This window comes from Neolamprologus multifasciatus, chromosome 5 (genome assembly GCF_963576455.1).
Source record: "Neolamprologus multifasciatus chromosome 5, fNeoMul1.2, whole genome shotgun sequence".
NCBI classification, from domain to species: Eukaryota; Metazoa; Chordata; class Actinopteri; order Cichliformes; family Cichlidae; genus Neolamprologus; species Neolamprologus multifasciatus.
Window position 1 is genome coordinate 24,465,865 of NC_140443.1, and position 18,142 is coordinate 24,484,006.

The window sequence follows — 18,142 nt, forward strand, 5'->3', positions numbered from 1 at the left end:
GCATGCTGACATAGTTATTTACCTTAGAGCACCACGTCTTCACAGTGCTGTGACACTGTTTGGGTGGAGCGTTTTTTTAAGGTCTGATTTGGGCCCTGTTCGCGACACATAAATCTTTGCAGCTTTCAACATCAGCAGATAAATCAACGTGAAAATGATGAGACCAAGTCTGTCATAGCAGTGTTGCTCTCTTTTGGCTCTTAACTGCATCAAGTCTGCGTTTCACATTCCTTACAAGCATGGGCAACGGCATGTGCTGCGAGGAGGATGTGGACTATGCACAATCCTCACCAGGGTGCTGATGCTTTGGTTTTTCTGTTTTAATGGGAATTGAACCCCAGTATGAAGATGCGCATCCTCGCCTTAGTTTTACAAGTTTGTCGTGTCAGGTTTCACTTTCCCTCAGTCTTCCACATCTAAAAATAAATAAACTGCTTCTTTCAGCACTTTCTACCTTGTGATCAGTGAAATTTATCCCCCATTATTTTTTAATCATTCCCGTGTTCATGGTTTGACCACATAATTTTTACTTGTCTACTGTCTCCTGAATGAGGTCGACCACCAGATTCTTTCTCACTCTCCGCTCTCCCCCCAGTGCATCGCTCTGGCGGCCAATCCGCAAGCCGCAGTTACCCAGCATTCCTTGGAGAGGATGAGAGAGGCTTCAAGTAGCAGAGTGTTAAATTAACATTCATGAGGAACCTCTCAAGTCACAGAACTGTTTCATGAGATCAACTGTTGCTGAATTTCACCACTGAAATGTAAAGTAGCACTTCCATTGTAGTGTTATTGTTTTGCATATTTGCCGTTCAAGACAAAGAACAAGACTGATTTTGAAACAACTCTAAGACTTAGAAAAGAAAAATATCAAAGGGCAGAATGAGGGCTTACTGTTTGTGCATTTATACTGTGTCTGGGAAATTTAAAAAGTCACATCTTTAAGAAATAAGAAAAGACCAGACACAGGACCTGAGAGACGCATATGGTCCTTTCAGTTGAGCCAACTACTGTTCATTGACGCGTCATCAGAAAATGGTCTCAGTGGAAGGGTGGCTGCCAAGAAGCCATTCTTAAGGAAAGGAAACGGGGAAAAAAGGCTGCGGTATGTCAGATTACACAAGAACTGGACTGAAAATTAGTGGCAACAGGTCTTATGGAGTGCCATCCATCATTTGGATTGGGAGGAGACCCACATGTGCACAGGACAAATATGTAAACTCCACACAGAAAAGGCCCCAGCCAGATGGCACCTTCCTGAGGCAACAGTGCTAACCACCACACCACTGTGACTCTTCAAATTCTCTAATGAAGTGATAACATAATGTGTAACAAGATGGAGGTTCTTTCACGGTTTGACAGCCAGTAGTGCTGGAGATCTTGTCAAAACTGATGGAATTATGAATGAAGAAAAGCAACATCAGATTTTGATCCATCATATAATACCATCTGGAAAGCATCTGACTGGCAGTGGGTTCATTTTTCAGCATGACAATTGAAGCAGCGTGGGAAGAAAATGCAACCAACATCTGAAGAAGAGCTTTGAATGCCCTTCAGGAAGCCCGGAGAACTATTTCTGAAGACTACTTAAAGAAAGTTGACTTAAGGGTGCTCAGAATGTGTTTCAGAGTAAAGGTGGTCACAGCAAATATTGACTTTCAAACTGTTTTTGTCCTATATACTGTACCCCCATGTATGTGTGAACCTTTCAGTAAATCACTGCACACATTCCTATTATATTCCTAGCATAAAATAAAGAAATTATTAGGGGCTCAAGACTTTTGCACAGTGCTGTGCATTCACAACAAGACAAAAACCTGTTGTGGTAATTAACACTAGCAGGAGTTTGCCTTTAGCCTAATGAAGTTAAAAATTACTTTCACATCCTCCCCAGCTGTGTACTGTAACTGAAACATATAACTGGTTATTTAGTAGTAAACTTACACAAAGTAACAACCAACAATCCTGTTGAATTAAAAAAATAAGCTAAAAATCAGACTAATGAAAAAATTCAATTTGTCGATTTTAAGGTTTTGTGTTTAATCGAGCTAACTCCTTTTAAATCGAATATGTAAATGCATTAAAAATCTTAAGTCAGTGCATTAGTCATAACTAATGATATAAAACATGTGCTGAGGTTGTCATTTAACCTTAGATGAAATCATTTTATTCCAGAAAAATTCCACTTTCCAGCACACTTTTAACTCTACATATTAAGCATAAATGTAGCATTCAACATGTATTTTTTCCCCCAGACAAACAAACTCATTTCCATAATGCATAGACAAGAATTTTAATGTATGCTTCCCTTACAAATCACTGGCTTTCACACTAAGCAATAGCCACTTTTCAACAACCCATGATGCATTGCATCTGTGTATACAGTAAGTGCAGCCCAAAACAGCATTTATTAAAAGGCAACATAATTATGGTACAAACACTCAGAACAAACTGTCACCACACACTGGTCATTCTCTACAAGCTGTTAGAGGAGAAAGACTGTCTCGCTCCTTTAGACTGGCGCAGTGTAAAATATATAAATTAAATTTGTCAAGAGCAGTAGCAACATATGAAACCAACTGTGAGGTCATTAGCACATCCTTTCCCTACATGTTCCCGATGTCATTCCGGCAGTTTTCCTACAAACACGGCTGACTGAGCAGATAATCTGATGTGGTTATATTTCCCCATCATGTGTTTTATTACCCTCAGATATAAAAATCTTCAATTTCCTCACACATTTCAATTTCTTGCCTCAGCAGAGAATCAAATTAGAACTTTCAAGGACTTCTGTTAGTATTTTTTTGCATGTTAAATACAACAAACCATCTTCTTATTCATCATCACTAGATATTTTTTTTCCTGCAATATGTTTTCTATGGGTATTAAGTTTTTAATCTAATGGAGAAGGACATGCAAAGGGTTATGCAAGTGACGGGGTGAGATAAAGCAACATGATCTGCTGTGGTGTCCCCTAAAAGGAGCAGCTAAGAGAAAAGAATATTTACATGGAGGATTTGAAGGAACATTTTAAATCCATTTCTTTTATTATTTATTGTGTTGTAGCTGTCTAAAGGAGACACGACCAACAACGACTCAAATTAGAGCTGTTTTCATTAGCACGGGATCAGTTTTAATATTGACTGCTCCAAAATCAGTCTGTCTGCACGTCTGTGTGCTTTCCTCTGCTTCATGACATACAAACAACTCACGCAAAAAAACAACAACAAATTCCTGGAAAAAAAAATTGCCTTTTTTACCATCTAAATACAGTACAATGCTTACCCAAATATATGCAGAAAATTTCAAAAATAATTTTTTAAAGTAGCACACTAAACTCGTTTGAACCTGTTGAAATGTTAGTACTATTTTTTTTTTCTTTGCTCTTTACTCATTTGCATGACAGGATTTGGATTAAACGATTATCAAATAAAAAGAAACATCTTCCTTTTATCTGCATTCATCTCATGGTGGCTGTACAATTTAAGAAACAGTCACAATTTTCAAACCACATCATGCAAACATATGTAACCAGCACTAAATTACATGAGCAAGAATGATCAGCTGAAAGTCAATGACAGAGAGCAGTGAGGGCAGAGATCATCGCTTTTACTGCTTTTGACAGCGCTGAGCTCAGGACAGGACCCACTGTAACAGGTCCCAGAGCAAAAGTACAGAATATCCAATTAAATGCACACAAAACACCTTAACATCTGCAGCAACCAATATGAACACACTAAATGCTGGAGAACATTTATAGATTCTCCAGCATTTACATACTAAGATTCATTATAAAAGCCAGTAAAAGGACCAATAAAACTCCATGTAGGTTTTTAAAGGGAACTGAATGTAATAGATGTAAAATATTTACTTTTTATTCTTACATAAGATGCACTGAAGGGTGTAAAGTGGGTCTTTGTAAACACCAGTGTCAAAGCTGTCCCTTGTTGTTGATTTACCTTGTCGTATTGTAAGGAGTTTAATGTTATTTTCATTAACAATTAATGAAAAATATCATTAGCTTACATTTTGTCTTCAGGCATCCAGTCTAAAATTACAGTAATTAACCGTGAAACTACATCTTAAAGCTCAAAGTACAACATGTACAAAATATGAAGTTCCAGAAAGAGGTTCTGTTGCAACAACTCTCACCAATAGACCCATCATAGTGTATATCCTAAAGGCACCTTAGACAAAGAGAAATCCCTGTGTGCACGCGGTTAAAGAGATTGAAGGTTGAAAAACAAATGTGAACAAAAGATAAATGGAGAAGCTTTTCCCTCTCAGAGAGCCTAACCACTGCATGGAAACACTGTATCACCACGAGAAAGGCTACATAGTAAATAAATGGAGTTTTCATTGCATAAACTATTCTGTTGCTGATTGTCTAAAAGCATGACTTAAAGACACAGAATGCAGCTCTGTAATATTACAAGATTTGACTCAGTTTTTGTTTCAAATGCTGCAAAAAAAATGCCAGAAATGCTCCGTTGTTCTGGCACTGCGTCATTTGTTTCGTACTGCGATGCTGCATTACTGAAACAGTGTATGTTTTTAGAAATAGGAAAGCATGCATTGGGAAATTCTCTCCTGATCATGCAGATATTGTTTCTGGATTTGTTCTTCAAAGTCTAACAGTAGGAAGGAACACACAAATATACAAAACAATAAAAACAAACAATGAGACGAACTGAATTCAAAAAACAAAAACCTCAACAATTAAAAACAGTGTCCAACAAGCTCTGTTCTGCTTCTGCAAAAACAATCCCCCCCAGGAACGATGATGGAAAAGTTTGCCTTCCCCCACTTCCTTGGTATCCTCTCCTCCTTTTAAACTCATCCCAAAAATCACCCGCTGTGGTGCATCATCATCGTTATCATCAATTCTTCCACCTCCTCCACTTTCAACCGGGTTTATGACTTTCCTCTTCAGGCTGGGCTGACTTGCTCCCCCTGCAGACGAGAGGTTGGAATGACTCAGTAGTCCAGCAACCAGATAAGTGGGGAGACAGCGCCTCTGGTGCCACTGAGGGAGTTTAAATTGGAAAGTGACTTGGGATCAATTAGATAAGTAGGTGGAACAAGTATGGATCACACCCTGCTGGTCGGGTGGCAGCGGTATGTTGGACAGTTGGACAGAGCATCTACTCCGCTGTCGACGTTCTGGGAGCACCCTCCCTCACAGCAAGCCTCTGGGAGAGATAAAGCAGACAATATGAGTAATGAATCTACCTGACATTAAAAACGGTGAAGTATGTTACACGCAGCCAAAGAGGAGCCACCTGCATCTTCCCCCGGCATCAGCAGATGAGCTGGGTTGGCTCCTTCTTGTCCCGTGCCGAGCTGGAGACGCCTCATGTGACGAACCACTGCTGTGGCATTGAACGCTTGCTGCAGAGGAAAAACAATAATGAAACTTCAAGAAAGGAGGAGAATCTACTTGCCAATTTTGGACAAATTAGGATCTGGATGGCAATTCAACCCTCCGAGGATCAAGTCATTGTAGCTGAAATCCCTAACCCTAATTACATTTTCTAATTGCCCGGTACAGTTAAGTTAAAATATAGCAAACCAGACCAGTTTTAATCTCTGTCCTCTCCTTTAATGCTAAAAATGAAAAGAACAATGCAACATGTAAGTAGAACTGGGAGGCTGACTTACCTTCCACTTGCTCTTAGCAAAATTCTTCTTAATCTGCGCACTGACAGACTCGTGAATGTTCTTGTCCAGCGCAGTATCCCCAGCAATCCTGACAGAGGAAATGGCTTTCAGTGCGAGTGTGTTTTATTTGTGTGCATAACGGATAGGAATACGGATAGGAATTGTTCTGCAGATATGGTCACACCTAGTTAACCGACATGCAGTCCAAACACTTACAACATTTACAACATTTAAGTGGAATTATTGAAGATTTGAACTAACAAAATAACATTATTCTTCTTTGGAAAAATTATGTGTACAAGGAGCCATACCAAGGGTGCTGCAGAGCCTGCTCACAAGTGTAACGTATGCTGGGATCTTTCTCCATCAGATGTACTATAAAATCTTTAGCTGAAAAGGTAAAAAAAATAATAATATTTTAAACATTATCAACTGCATAAAACTGATGTTTAATGAATGATTAATAACCATACTGTACTATCAGTCTAAAACTGGATTAAGCTTATTAATGCAATAATATTTCAGTGTTTTTAACTTGACGCCAAGAGTCAAAAATAGGAATTCTTTTTTCTTTTTTTTACATTTGATCGTTGCCTGATCTTGCGAGTTAAATGCCTGCGGGGTAAACTTTAGGCTTGGAAGGAACAAAAAGATCAAGTCTCGGTCTGGCACTCTGTGTCAAATGGAGTGTCAGGTAGGTGGGAGATTTTTCTGCTCACTGTGAGGGTCTGTGTTTTGCAGAGAGAAGTATTCAACATCGGTGTGCAAAACCGCCGTTCACAATATTCACTATTGGATGAATGCCACTCATTCACAAGGTAATATTTTATGAATCTGGCAAAGATACTTGTAGTAAAACATTTAAATCAGCAGGTACGTGTGCAGACACAAAATAATTACCATGTTCTTCCTGTCACTTGTGGAATGCAATATCTAATGTAATTTCCAGGTGTGATTTAATGACTAGAAACTGTATCAAATAAAGTTTTTGAAGTTTCTCCAGGACATGTGAGCACTCTGGAGTGCAATCCCAAATACAATCCCAAATAACAAATGCAGACAAGCACTGGCTGAGACTGTAACAATATAAGAAAAAGGATGTAAATTTCTACTAAATTTCTAGTGGCTCATCTCTTTCTGTGTAATCCAGAAAGAACTATCAGATTTGATTTAAAGAGGAGGATGTTTCTGACCTCAAAGAAAAAGAATGAATTAATTTGATGGTTTCCACAATACACACCCAGAACATGATCCTCTGGTGATTTGGGAAACTTTTTTAAAAGGGTGTGTTCCTTCTTTAATCACAGTTTCCAGTGTGATCAGCCTGAAAGGTATCAGTTCCAAAAAGCTCTTTGTGAGAGGTCTCATGTCTGTACTGTACCTGAATCAGAGATATCGTCCCAGTACGGAGAATCAAACTCATATTCTGCTTTCAGGATCTGTTCAAACAGTTTGGCATCATTCTCGTCATAGAATGGAGGATAACCACACAACCTGAAACACAGAGACAGCACAGGCTGACACTTCCCTTTATAGACACACTTTGGCTTTTCTATGATGCTAAAGCCTTAATCACCCCTTTATTTAGTAGCTCTGCTTGTTTTGATTTGGCTGATTTTAATGCTGGGTGCCCTTTCTGATGCAACCACCAAGGGATTAGTGTCTATTCCTGGGATCCAACCATGAATCCTTTGCTTGTTAGTTGAATGTTAAAATTAACACTGCTGATGCTGAATCCAAAACATGCTGCACTCTGATTAATCCTTATCAAAACCTGACTGTTAAAATATTGTATCTCTGCAGACGTGATTCATCTTGTATAAAGATACATGTAAAACGTCTACTCACAGAATATATGCTATGACACCAATAGACCAGCAGTCCACTGCTTTACTGTAGGGCTTCTGAGCCAAAACTTCAGGGGCTGAGGAAACACAAGGTCATAGCTATTAAGGCACAATATAACAAGACTTAGCCTTCATAGTGTCTGATACATGTTTAGCATGCTTTGTGTCTCACTTTTTCATACACAGTACACCATCTCTGAGCCATTAAACTGTTTTAAAGCTGAGATCTGAGAAAAAGGTGGTGTACATGCCTAAAGTTGTTTTTTTATAAACAGATTTCTAGTATTTGACTCCTTTACCGACATATCCAGGAGTTCCACAGGCTGTTGACATCACACTGCCAGAGCCCTCAATTTTTGACAGACCAAAGTCACTGATCATGATTTTGGAGTCTTCATCCATGCTGTAATACAGCAGATTCTCTGGCTTTGGATGGAGGGACAACAGAACAGAGCGTAAATAAAATGCATCATAAAAAACCCATAAAAAGTCTTGCAAACTGAAATCCAACATCACTGGACACACAATTAATAACTAATTCTTTACTAAAGATTGAATGTTTGTATAGACTGGAAAAGATAAGCGACACTAAATTCTACTTTTGTTAATGATCAGCAAAGCCATACATTAAGGGGGGATAACAGACATGTATTTAGTCTGGGGGGAAGAACGTTTTTGCAAATTCCTTTAAAGGAATGTGTGTGTGTGTGTGTGTGTGTGTGTGTGTGTGTGTGTGTGTGTGTGTGTGTGTGTGTGTGTGTGTGCGCGCGCGCATTTTTTTTAATGCTAAAGATCCTCAAAGGTTCGGTTTAAAATACACAGCACCATTAGGTATCAAAACACAGAAGATAAACCCCCATAGCACAAAAACATTGATTAAAATGAAACCATATGTTGTAGTGAAAAACCAAAAAAAGAGAGACAACAACCTACAAGAATAAACTCAAATTCACTACCATTTGCCACACAAAGTCAATCTTTTCAAACATAGTTCTGATCCCTGGTTCACCTTGAGGTCACGGTGCACAATGCCCATGTCGTGGAGGTATTTGACAGCATCCAGGATCTGCTGAATGAGCTTACTGGCATCTTTCTCTGTGTAGAAGCCCTTCTCTATGATACGATCAAAGAGTTCCCCACCAGACACTCTGTATTTTCAATGTGGATAAGAAAGAAGAAAAGAACAGTGAGAGGGGGACTAAAAATAGAAGGGAAGCATGAAAATTTAAAAGTGTAGAAGCGAGATATAAAAAGATAATCCCTGCTAACTCCAGCAAATAAAAATCTTTTATAGTTAGTTATACACCACTACTTCAGATAAAGTTACTTTCTCACCAACCACATGGGAAAAAATGCTTTCAGTCTAAAATTCAGTCAGTCAGTCTGACAATGTCTGCTTCATATTTTGCCACTAGATGGCAACGTGACTCTATCATAGGAATTTCGAGTACATTATGAATACCTGCACAGGAAATTTAACATCTTACAACGAGCTAAAGCAAGAAAAGAGAAGATGATATGGATGTTTAGACAAGCCGTGCATGGAAAGCTGGGTTGCTGAACTCATTCAGCCAGTGTCCCCGTTTCACTTTACCCACATATTCAATTCCCTCCATGATACATTCCTATTCCTGCGTACATTTTCACATATATGTGCAGCCTCTGTTTGACACCAGTTGGCAGAGGTAAAATAAAACTGAACAGGATAGTGATGCAGCACAACATGAAAGAGTGAACAACCACGAATGAGGTCAAACGTCTGGATTTCAAGGTCACAAAAATATTATGAGGGAATTCAAACTCCCTCCCCTGACAAATGTGCATCTTCCCTCTTTGCTGCTGTTTTTCATTTTCCTAATTTTACAGTCATTAATAAATTAATAATAATTTTTCTAATCCTCATCTTGCCTTTGTTTTTCCTCTCTCACTCTGACATTTCACTAGTTGAGGTGGGTGGGACACTGACTGGCAACTAGTATGAGGGCAAACTCCCCACTGTTGCTCACGAGTAGGCAAAGTACAGAATTTTCGTGTGTGTGTGTGTGTGTGTGTGTGTGTGTGTGTGTGTGTGTGTGTGTGAATGTGTTGCAGGGTGCAATTCATGGCATGTGACAAGCCGTGTGTGGGAGAGAACACAAGTAGGCATGCAAAGACAAATCACAAAGTCCCACACATATGTGAATACTCACAGTTGCATGACAAGGTAGAGGTGTGATTTACTCTCAAATATGTCTTCCAGAGACACAATGTTGGCGTGTTTGATCCTGTGAAGAGAGGAAAAAAAGGAAAAAACAGGCGAGAAGTTCAGTTGTTAATTCTGTTCTTCAAGCAGTACTTGCAAAAAACTGGTTTTACATGTGATCTTTATCCAGTCTTTATCGATAACAGCTGTTTGCAGAGAGCAAAATAATAATTTTCTGTCATGTTTTTTGTGGGACACTAATTGCATTTTAGCAGTTTAAACAGAGCTTCCACTGTTCTGCTGTCCCATGTCTGCAGATACAGATGCAAGATGGACTCATCAGATTAAGATTACTCTTGTACCTCTGTCTAACCAACGTGTGATGTTAGCACACCTGCAATAGGTGTCTCATACAAATGCTACTGTCAATAAATAACTGTAACCAAACTTTCTGCCAGTTTTTTAAACGTGATTTACTAACACATCCATCTACAGTCATGTACAAAAGAAAATGCACGCTCTTTCTATCCTGAGGTTTAAGTGATAACATTTTTTAAAAAATGTCTACTGTATGTCCCTACCAGGTTCTAAATTTACTTAGAGACAACCTAATCTAAAAATAAAATACATACATAACACTGTTAGATAGGCAGTGTGGCCTTAAAAAAATATCAAGAAAAATGTAAGAAGTGAAGGACACAAGAAGAAATGGCAGGCATAAAAAGAAAAACAAAAAAGACACCAACAATCTAAAATAGATCAATAGTGTCTGACAGTCTTGTCCTCAAGAAAAAAGGAAAAAACAAAGACCTGACCCACGACCTGAGAGATTTAGCTTTCCATCTACTGTTCACTGAAGCCTCATCAGAAATGGTCTCAGTGGAAGGGTGGCTGTTAAGAAGACATTTTTGGGGGGAAGAGAATCAAGTAGCAAAGGCTGACATACGCTAGATTACACAAGAACTTAAATGAAAATGCAAAAGTCTGATAGTGTGAAGAATCCAAATGTGAAACATTTTCTTGAAACTGTTGTCAGTATTTATGGATGTCAGAAAAGAGGTACAAGAGAGAGCATCAAAAGCCATGTTCAAAATACAGTGGAGGTTCTCTCATGGTTTGGAGATTTTGACTGAACATGCAATATCATCTGGAGACCATCTGATTGGTAACGACTTCATTGTTCAACCTTACAATGGTCCCAAACACACTGACAATGCAGTAAAAGCATACCTGGAAAGAAAAACACAGTGGATCACTATCAGTCGTGGATTGGTTTCCTCAATCTTTTTTCACAGTACTCTATCTCAAGAAGAGGTTTTTGTCCTGGTACAGGAACCAACTCATAAAAATGTTGCCCCATAGTGCAACCTTTTACTTCAGCTTTAATTCTTTTCTGATTTTTCCTTTCCCTCATCATGCACTCTGAGTGTTTGTTACCTCAGTGCCTGGTCTAAGGTGTGTGTTTGAAGGTTACCGAGTTGAAGGCAGGAAGACAAAGACAACACAAAGCCATGTGTCTGAGATGTACCCAAGGTAACTATGTATGTGTCATCCTGTGCTCACGCTGGATTACAGCAATGAGTCTTATCCACCTTCATTCAGCAGCTTAGCTCTGTGTGGAGCAAGAAACGGACATGTGGAGACTCACATACAGTTTCACACACACGATTACATAAGGTCTGCAACATGTAGGACACATTCTGTGCTCGTGTGGACGATGAACCTACGGGTGGACACGGGTCATTGTGACTGTCAGAAAGCTGAAGTGTCTATTTAAGGTTCGGTCCTCTGCTGACCCCTGTCAGCTTGGATCACAGAAAGTCAGCAAATTAGAGAACAGAGCTGCCAACTTTGCAGTGAGCAAGAAGCAAAATTGACACTTGAGTGAAAGTAAGAAAACAGGAAATTCTAATGATTTTTAAATGCTGCTGATCGTTTATTGATTTATTTAACCCACCCTTTGGATTTTGCTGTCTTAGACTTTAAAGTTAAAAATTATTTTTTTCTGTTCACACCTTTTGTATTTTATTGTATTCTTCCAGAGCACTGAGTGGGCCAACCACAAACGAAAGAATGGTTCTTATAAAACTCTTGTAAAAATTTTAAAGTGTTTCCAGAGAAACTGTAAACATGTTTTTTCAGATCAGAAGAGATTCAATTAGTCAAATGAAAAGAAACAACCCACCAAAGCAGAACTGTTAATCTGTTACCCATCGTGTTTTTGCCTTACACGCTGCTTTAGAGTTAAGTTATAGCTGAGAATTTGAATGCAGTTACTTCAGTTCATGTGCATGCAAATAAAACATTTTAAAACTTCTAATTTTCAGAACTGTATAATCCCTTTAAAATCTTCCACAACTTTTCTGCGTTGGAAGCAGCTACTCTACTGGCAACAAAGTTCCCTGTGTGACACTGAGCAGAATATGCAGTCACATCACCCACTGCATGCCTCATCTCGTGAATTCACTTTGTAGTAAAGGTGTCAGATACAAGCTTGTGGTCTGACACAAACATGTGTAGTCTTCTTATCTGTCCAGTCCAGTGTTAAATGAGATGGAGCCAAAGACATGCTTATGGTATGATATTCAGGCTTTGCTGCAACCCTTTCCAGATTTCCAGAAGTAAGAGGACGACTTCACAGAAATTCCTCCGACTGGCACAGCTACAAGTGACTCGAAGAGTACAATTAGTCATTGTATTTGCAAATGTCTGTGCTTCAGTAAATGTTTGGTCTAGATAGAACGGGGGAAAGACGAACAGCCCGTGTAACATTTATTACCAAGACAAAATAGAAAAGCGAAACAGGAAAGACGTATTTCTACACTAGCTTGGTGATCATATATTCAATACACTGACCTCTTTTATACAGTTCATAGTAAGACGTGTCAAGCATTAAATACATACCAATAAATTTACAGTGGGAGAAATAACAAAAGCCATAGAGGATGACGGGTTTGGGTCTGGCCTCACAGAGAGTGAAGGCAGAGACCGATTGGCCACATAACGTGGCTATTTAAAAAACAATTTAATGCGACAGCAGTGTCCCTCGGTCATAAACAAACAGCAGGTTTACTCTGTTTCAGTGTTGTTTCACTGTGTTTTTAAAGTATTTATTAAGGCAGAGAGTAAAATGTGGAGAGAAAGAGTCTCTTATGGGTGTAACACAATGGTGAGACTTGCTTTTCACTGGTTATGTATATAATCAGTTTTGTATTCTTGTTTGCCTGCTTTAGTTAAACAGCGGTAATTTTATTTAGGTGATTTTATAACCTACAACACTGTTTCTAAAAACATAAGTACACTTTGAAAAATAAAAACTGAATGCAATAATTTAAAAATGATTTAAACCCTATATTTAGTTGAAAATAATGCAGAAATATATCAAACTGTTTTTTAAAAAAAGCTCATTTAATTTTTTGCCAGCAACACTTTAAAAAAAAAATTAGGAAGGAGCAACAAAAGATAGCAAAAGTGGTTCAAGCCAAAAAAAAAAAAAAAAAAAAAACTCATTATGATTAAACTTAATGAATAACATTATTATACATAAAACGGAAAACCTAGAAAAAAAAAAGTGAACCTGAAAAAGGTTCACAGTTGCACACACAAACTTTGGAAACAAATAAACTTGAAATAAACCTAATTTTTTCATAAACAGGATCAAGAAACACTGCCACATATTGTGGGCCTGAGCTTATGGACTACAGCGTAGTAGAAAATCTTCCTGTGGTCTTTGCAATCAAAGTCACGGATACTCTGACTTCTCCAAGCAAAGTGCACATTAACGATGGGTAAAGCGAGGCTTTGTGCAAACATTCAAAGCAATTGTGTCAACTGTTTCGAGACACTCATCCCTACAGTGACACCTACTGGCCAGTTTTGCTATTGTCACAGGTTGACAATGCTCTTCTTCTCTAAATTACCATAGAGAAAAGTGTTGCACACTTCTACCACTCTATCAATAATTATGAACATGTTTTGAAGATATGCCCATACAACAAAAGGAGAAAAACCTGTAAGAACCTTAAACGACAAAGCTGTGACTGTAAGCAAATACTATTTCCTCCCTTTTAAGTTTATGTAAATGTGGTTGTTTCCGTTGTTTTGAAATTCAGTGAAATGTAAACAAACCAATTTATAAAATGTTTGTTTATTGTGACAACAATTTCAATGTCACCTACTTTGTAGGTAGGGTGTAGATGTAGAGGTGGGGAACTCCAGGCCTCAAGGGCCGGTGTCCAGCAGGTTTTAGATATCACCCTGGGTCAACACACCTGAATCAAATGATTAGTTCTTCACCAGGCCTCCGGAGAACTTCAAGACATGTCGAGGAGGTAATTTATAATAATGGATTGGATTTATATAGCGCTTTTCAAGGCACCCAAAGCGCTTTACAATGCCACTATTCATTCACTCTCGCATTCACACACTGGTGGAGGCAAGCTACAGTTGTAGCCACAGCTGCCCTGGGGCAGACTGACAGAAGCGAGGTCAGAAGCTGATTCTAATTTAGCTATTAGAATCAGCTGTGTTGGATCAAGGACACATTTAAATCCTGCAGGACTCCGGCCCTTGAGGGCTGGGGTCCCGCCACCCCTGGTGTAGAGTGTAGGCCTCAGTAATCTTTATAGAAGATGTTTCATTTACAGTGGAACGAATGTAGCTAATTATGCCAATGAAAAATTAACAACGTTAATTCACAAATTCACAAATATTAGTTTTTCAGCTGTTTTGCGGATGAGTTGGCTTCTTTTTTTGTAACTTTTTTGTAACTTTGTAACTTTGTAACCTCCCTAGACGTGGCAAAAATCTTTTCACACCTACTGTGGGTATACACGGGTATTTTTTGCCAAGCTCTAAAGGTGTGGATAAACAACACCTTATTCATGCCATCATCAGTGACCTCTACAGTGCCATCAGCAGTTGCACTGTGGGTGCCATGAGTTTCACTAACCCAGCTGTCAATCTACAATCTCTGCTGAGTCCTGAGCTGTGGTTACTGCTGCCACTCCTGCTCCTGGTCTCGGTCCAGCTGCTGCTGACTTTCAAACTTTCTGGAAGTTTGCGGTGACACCTGGTGTGGTATCGCCCTCAGTTGATACTAACAATCAACTGAGGGCGAACGCACCAAAACTTGAATTAGGTGTGATCACATTATGTGGGTGTTTTGAACTGCACTGTTTCAGAAGATCTGCACTTCATAAGCTCAACACAGCATTGAAGTTTTAGTATGGAGCATCCCACCCTAGTGCAAATGTCACAGGTAACATCTGTAAAGGGCCCACTAATCCTAAATAATATGAAATGGTGTATTCGAGGCCCGATTTTTATTTTTCACTTTAGTTTCAGTAGGGTGACTGGACAAAAACTGTGGAGTTGGGTGATTTAAGAATTAAAAAACTGGACAGCAAATATGCCTCTTTTCTTAAGAAACATTTTATGAAGCCCCTGTAAAGCCCCTCAAGCGTTACATGATCACGTATATCAAAAAAAAAAAAAAAAAAAATGCATGCCTGAATTTGGGGGAAAAGGAAAAAAAAGGTAGAGTTGGGAGTGAATTTCCTGATTCAGATATTCATTTTCTGGATGCTGCCATCCAGAAGTGTTTTTAGTAAAGGTCTTGCTCATTTTAGCAAGTGTGCCAAACTTCTGCAAGTATTACAACGGCATGCTTCTGTCCAGATGCTACATATTAGTACAGCTTCATGAAACGTATATTTTACAAACAGTTTAAATATTCCCCCCCGTATTCAGACCCCGTTCCCAACTTTGTGTACTTGGATGAGGTGTTACAATGATTCATGAAACCACTTTACGAGTCTATGCAAACCTCACAAAGAGCAAGGCCTGATCTGCAATCCAAGTTTACTTCAGTTTACCTCATTTGTCAAAATTGGACTGTTAACTAAACCCCAACATGCTCATTCCTCCGTCCTCACGTCACCTCGTCTCCTGTAACCCAGGCAACAAGAGCGCTAAAAATAACTAGGGACCCAAAGTAGATCAGCCATTTTCACTGTGGCCTGTAATTCCCTGCATCTAAAGAAAGGTACATTTGAAAAACTTCACAACTGGAAAGAGTGAAACTGCCGCTTGCTTTAATATATTCAACATTATGCCTGTTTCTCAGGTAGAAAGAAAACCACTTGGGCAAATGACTCAATATGTGTTTGCTGCCAGGAGAAGCTGAAAATCAAGGGTTTAAATCATTGTCAATCTTCATTTTGTGTGATGGCATGAAACATAGCATGATCTCAAAAGATAATGTCAATTACATTAATAGTTGCATCATATACAATAATTAACTTGAACACCTCATATGAACCCCAATCCTTGTTTCTACCTGAGAAACTCCAAATCAGTAGAAATAAAAACTATTTTTAGAGTAATTAGGTGTAAAACGACTCTTTAACAGGCTACAGAAGCTAATCGTGTCAGCTAAGAAGAGGAAACTGAGGCTATAATTCACACAGGCTCACACGGATCCTTCCCACCTTGGATCAGCGGTTCAGGTGTGTGGTGGTGTAATGGAGTGGGTGATTTCTTTTTAATTTTGTTTTTTTTTGCCAAACTTTGGCACATTTAAATGCCACAGCCTACCTTCTTACCCACATCTTTTGTTATTTGCTCTCATCGTCACAAACACAGACAGGAGATCTTCCTAACGTAATGTGCAGTGATTCAAAATACAGATTTTTACAATAACATAATTAATAATTTCTGATCTCTCTCGTGTTTTCAAGCAAATCCATTCAAAATATGTCTTCTTTAAATGAAGACATATAGGGCCTATTAATGCCAACTCACCAAAACACAGAAGTCCACTTACTTGTGCAGTACTGCTATCTCATTCTCAATGCTGTTTTCCTTGCCCTCTAAGGCCTTCTTGGGGATACACTTGACAGCCACCAATTTCTGAGTCCTCTTCTCCTCAGCCAAGACCACCTCAGAGAAAGCCCCCCTGAAACACAAACACACAAGTCTGTTAGACCTGAGTTTATTTATCCCAGGGGCTTCAGCTCTTCACATGCGTCGCTGACACTCTACAGAAAATAAGAAATTCCAGCTCTGATGTTAAACTGGTCTAACTTTTGTAATTCTTGGCTACCAGCATCTAAAAGCTAATATAAATTTTAGCCTGCTGATGCCAGATTGTGTTTATTTTTAATATCAGCTGCCCCCCGAAGTCTTTGGCGTGCTGAGTCAAGTTTTGGAAAGACTACAACCTGGTGGGATGAGTTGGAAGCACCAGTATTAAATATCGAGGTTTATCTCAGTGACAAATGTTGATACTGGCCAAAAGATTTTAAGTCTGACTCATGTAATGCTGTATATCAGTTGTATGCTACAGTTTACATTGTCACAGATTGAATAATGGTGTATGTGAAAGTCCATATGAACAGTAAATGGGGAAAAAATAGCCTCAGAACTCATTTCCCCCCTTTTGGATGTATTGCAGGCTTCATAAAACTTACTGTTATGTTATACAATTCACTGTCTTCTTATTTATCTGTATTTGTTTCTAATTTATCTATATTCAGGGGTGCACATAAGTGGTCCGCAGGTGCGCATTCGCTGTCAAAATAAAAGACGCGCACCAGATAAGAAGTTGCAACGCACGTTTGCGTACATATAAAAGGCACTGTTTTTGTCCGCTAGAGTGGGATTTTCACGGTATATTCTGCACCACATCTCTGTGCGTTCATCATTTGTCTGAAGCCAGCTCACCTCCTGCAACCACTTTTCCGAGAATACGCGCTTCTTTTGCAGTTAGGACTCCTTCGGACATTTCTTTGGAGGTGGAGGAACACCAAAGTAATTGCTTAAAGGAGCTTGATTCTTCGACATCTTTAAGAGTTCTAAACAAATGTCTGTCCTCCTCCAGAAAATCCTATGTACGCAAACGCACGTTGCAACTTCTTATCTAGTGCGCGTCTTTTATTTTGACAGCGAATGCGCACCTGCGGACCACTTATGTGCACCCCTGTCTATATTTGTTTCTCTATTGTTTTCTCTTGTTCTAACCGATTGTGAAGCACTTTGGTCAACTCTGTTGTTTTTAAATGTGCTATACAAATACATTTTGAATTGAATTTGAATTGAATTTTGCCTTTTACCGTTCTTTACGTAAAGAACCCAGGCTCTGACTAGCTGAAGTACTGCAACGACAAATCTGACAGCCTTTTACACTTTTTTCTTTTTTATTCTCTTGGTTTCTCTATTGAGGAAAATCAAAACAAGTAAAGCATCTGAAGTCAGAGTAGCAAAAGAATAATAGCACTTTCCCATGACCCATTTCAGAGTGGAGGTGGACCTCGAACATTTTGACCACAGCCCGAAGAGTTCTGACTCAGCTCTAGTGCTGTTCAATAGCTATAACTCCTGAGCCACAATGATAGGCTTTGACACCGCAATACAACAGAGACAAGGTCAGGGTAGCTTCAGTGCAACATTTTGG

General features: G+C 39.0%; 1 protein-coding gene and 1 long non-coding RNA gene across 5 annotated transcripts in view; one reads left to right on the forward strand and one right to left on the reverse strand.

Annotated features, from left to right (window-relative positions):
* On the forward strand, positions 1-3,535 carry LOC146518794 (uncharacterized). Its single transcript, XR_014874012.1, has 2 exons — positions 1-2,964; positions 3,435-3,535. It is a non-coding gene; the product is annotated as an uncharacterized LOC146518794 (long non-coding RNA).
* camk1b (calcium/calmodulin-dependent protein kinase Ib) overlaps positions 2,275-18,142 on the reverse strand; it is a 44,223-nt gene continuing 28,355 nt past the window's right edge. For all 4 annotated transcript variants that reach the window (XM_085159009.1, XM_085159008.1, XM_085159010.1 and 1 more), the window contains 10 exons: positions 16,514-16,645; positions 9,695-9,769; positions 8,515-8,653; positions 7,805-7,931; positions 7,507-7,582; positions 7,040-7,152; positions 5,970-6,048; positions 5,659-5,746; positions 5,280-5,388; positions 2,275-5,189 (listed from right to left, as the gene is read on the reverse strand). In XM_085159009.1, coding sequence (XP_085015135.1) covers positions 5,089-5,189; positions 5,280-5,388; positions 5,659-5,746; positions 5,970-6,048; positions 7,040-7,152; positions 7,507-7,582; positions 7,805-7,931; positions 8,515-8,653; positions 9,695-9,769; positions 16,514-16,645 — 1,039 coding nt within the window. In that variant the 3' untranslated portion in view covers positions 2,275-5,088. The remainder of the gene's footprint in view (positions 5,190-5,279; positions 5,389-5,658; positions 5,747-5,969; positions 6,049-7,039; positions 7,153-7,506; positions 7,583-7,804; positions 7,932-8,514; positions 8,654-9,694; positions 9,770-16,513; positions 16,646-18,142) is intronic.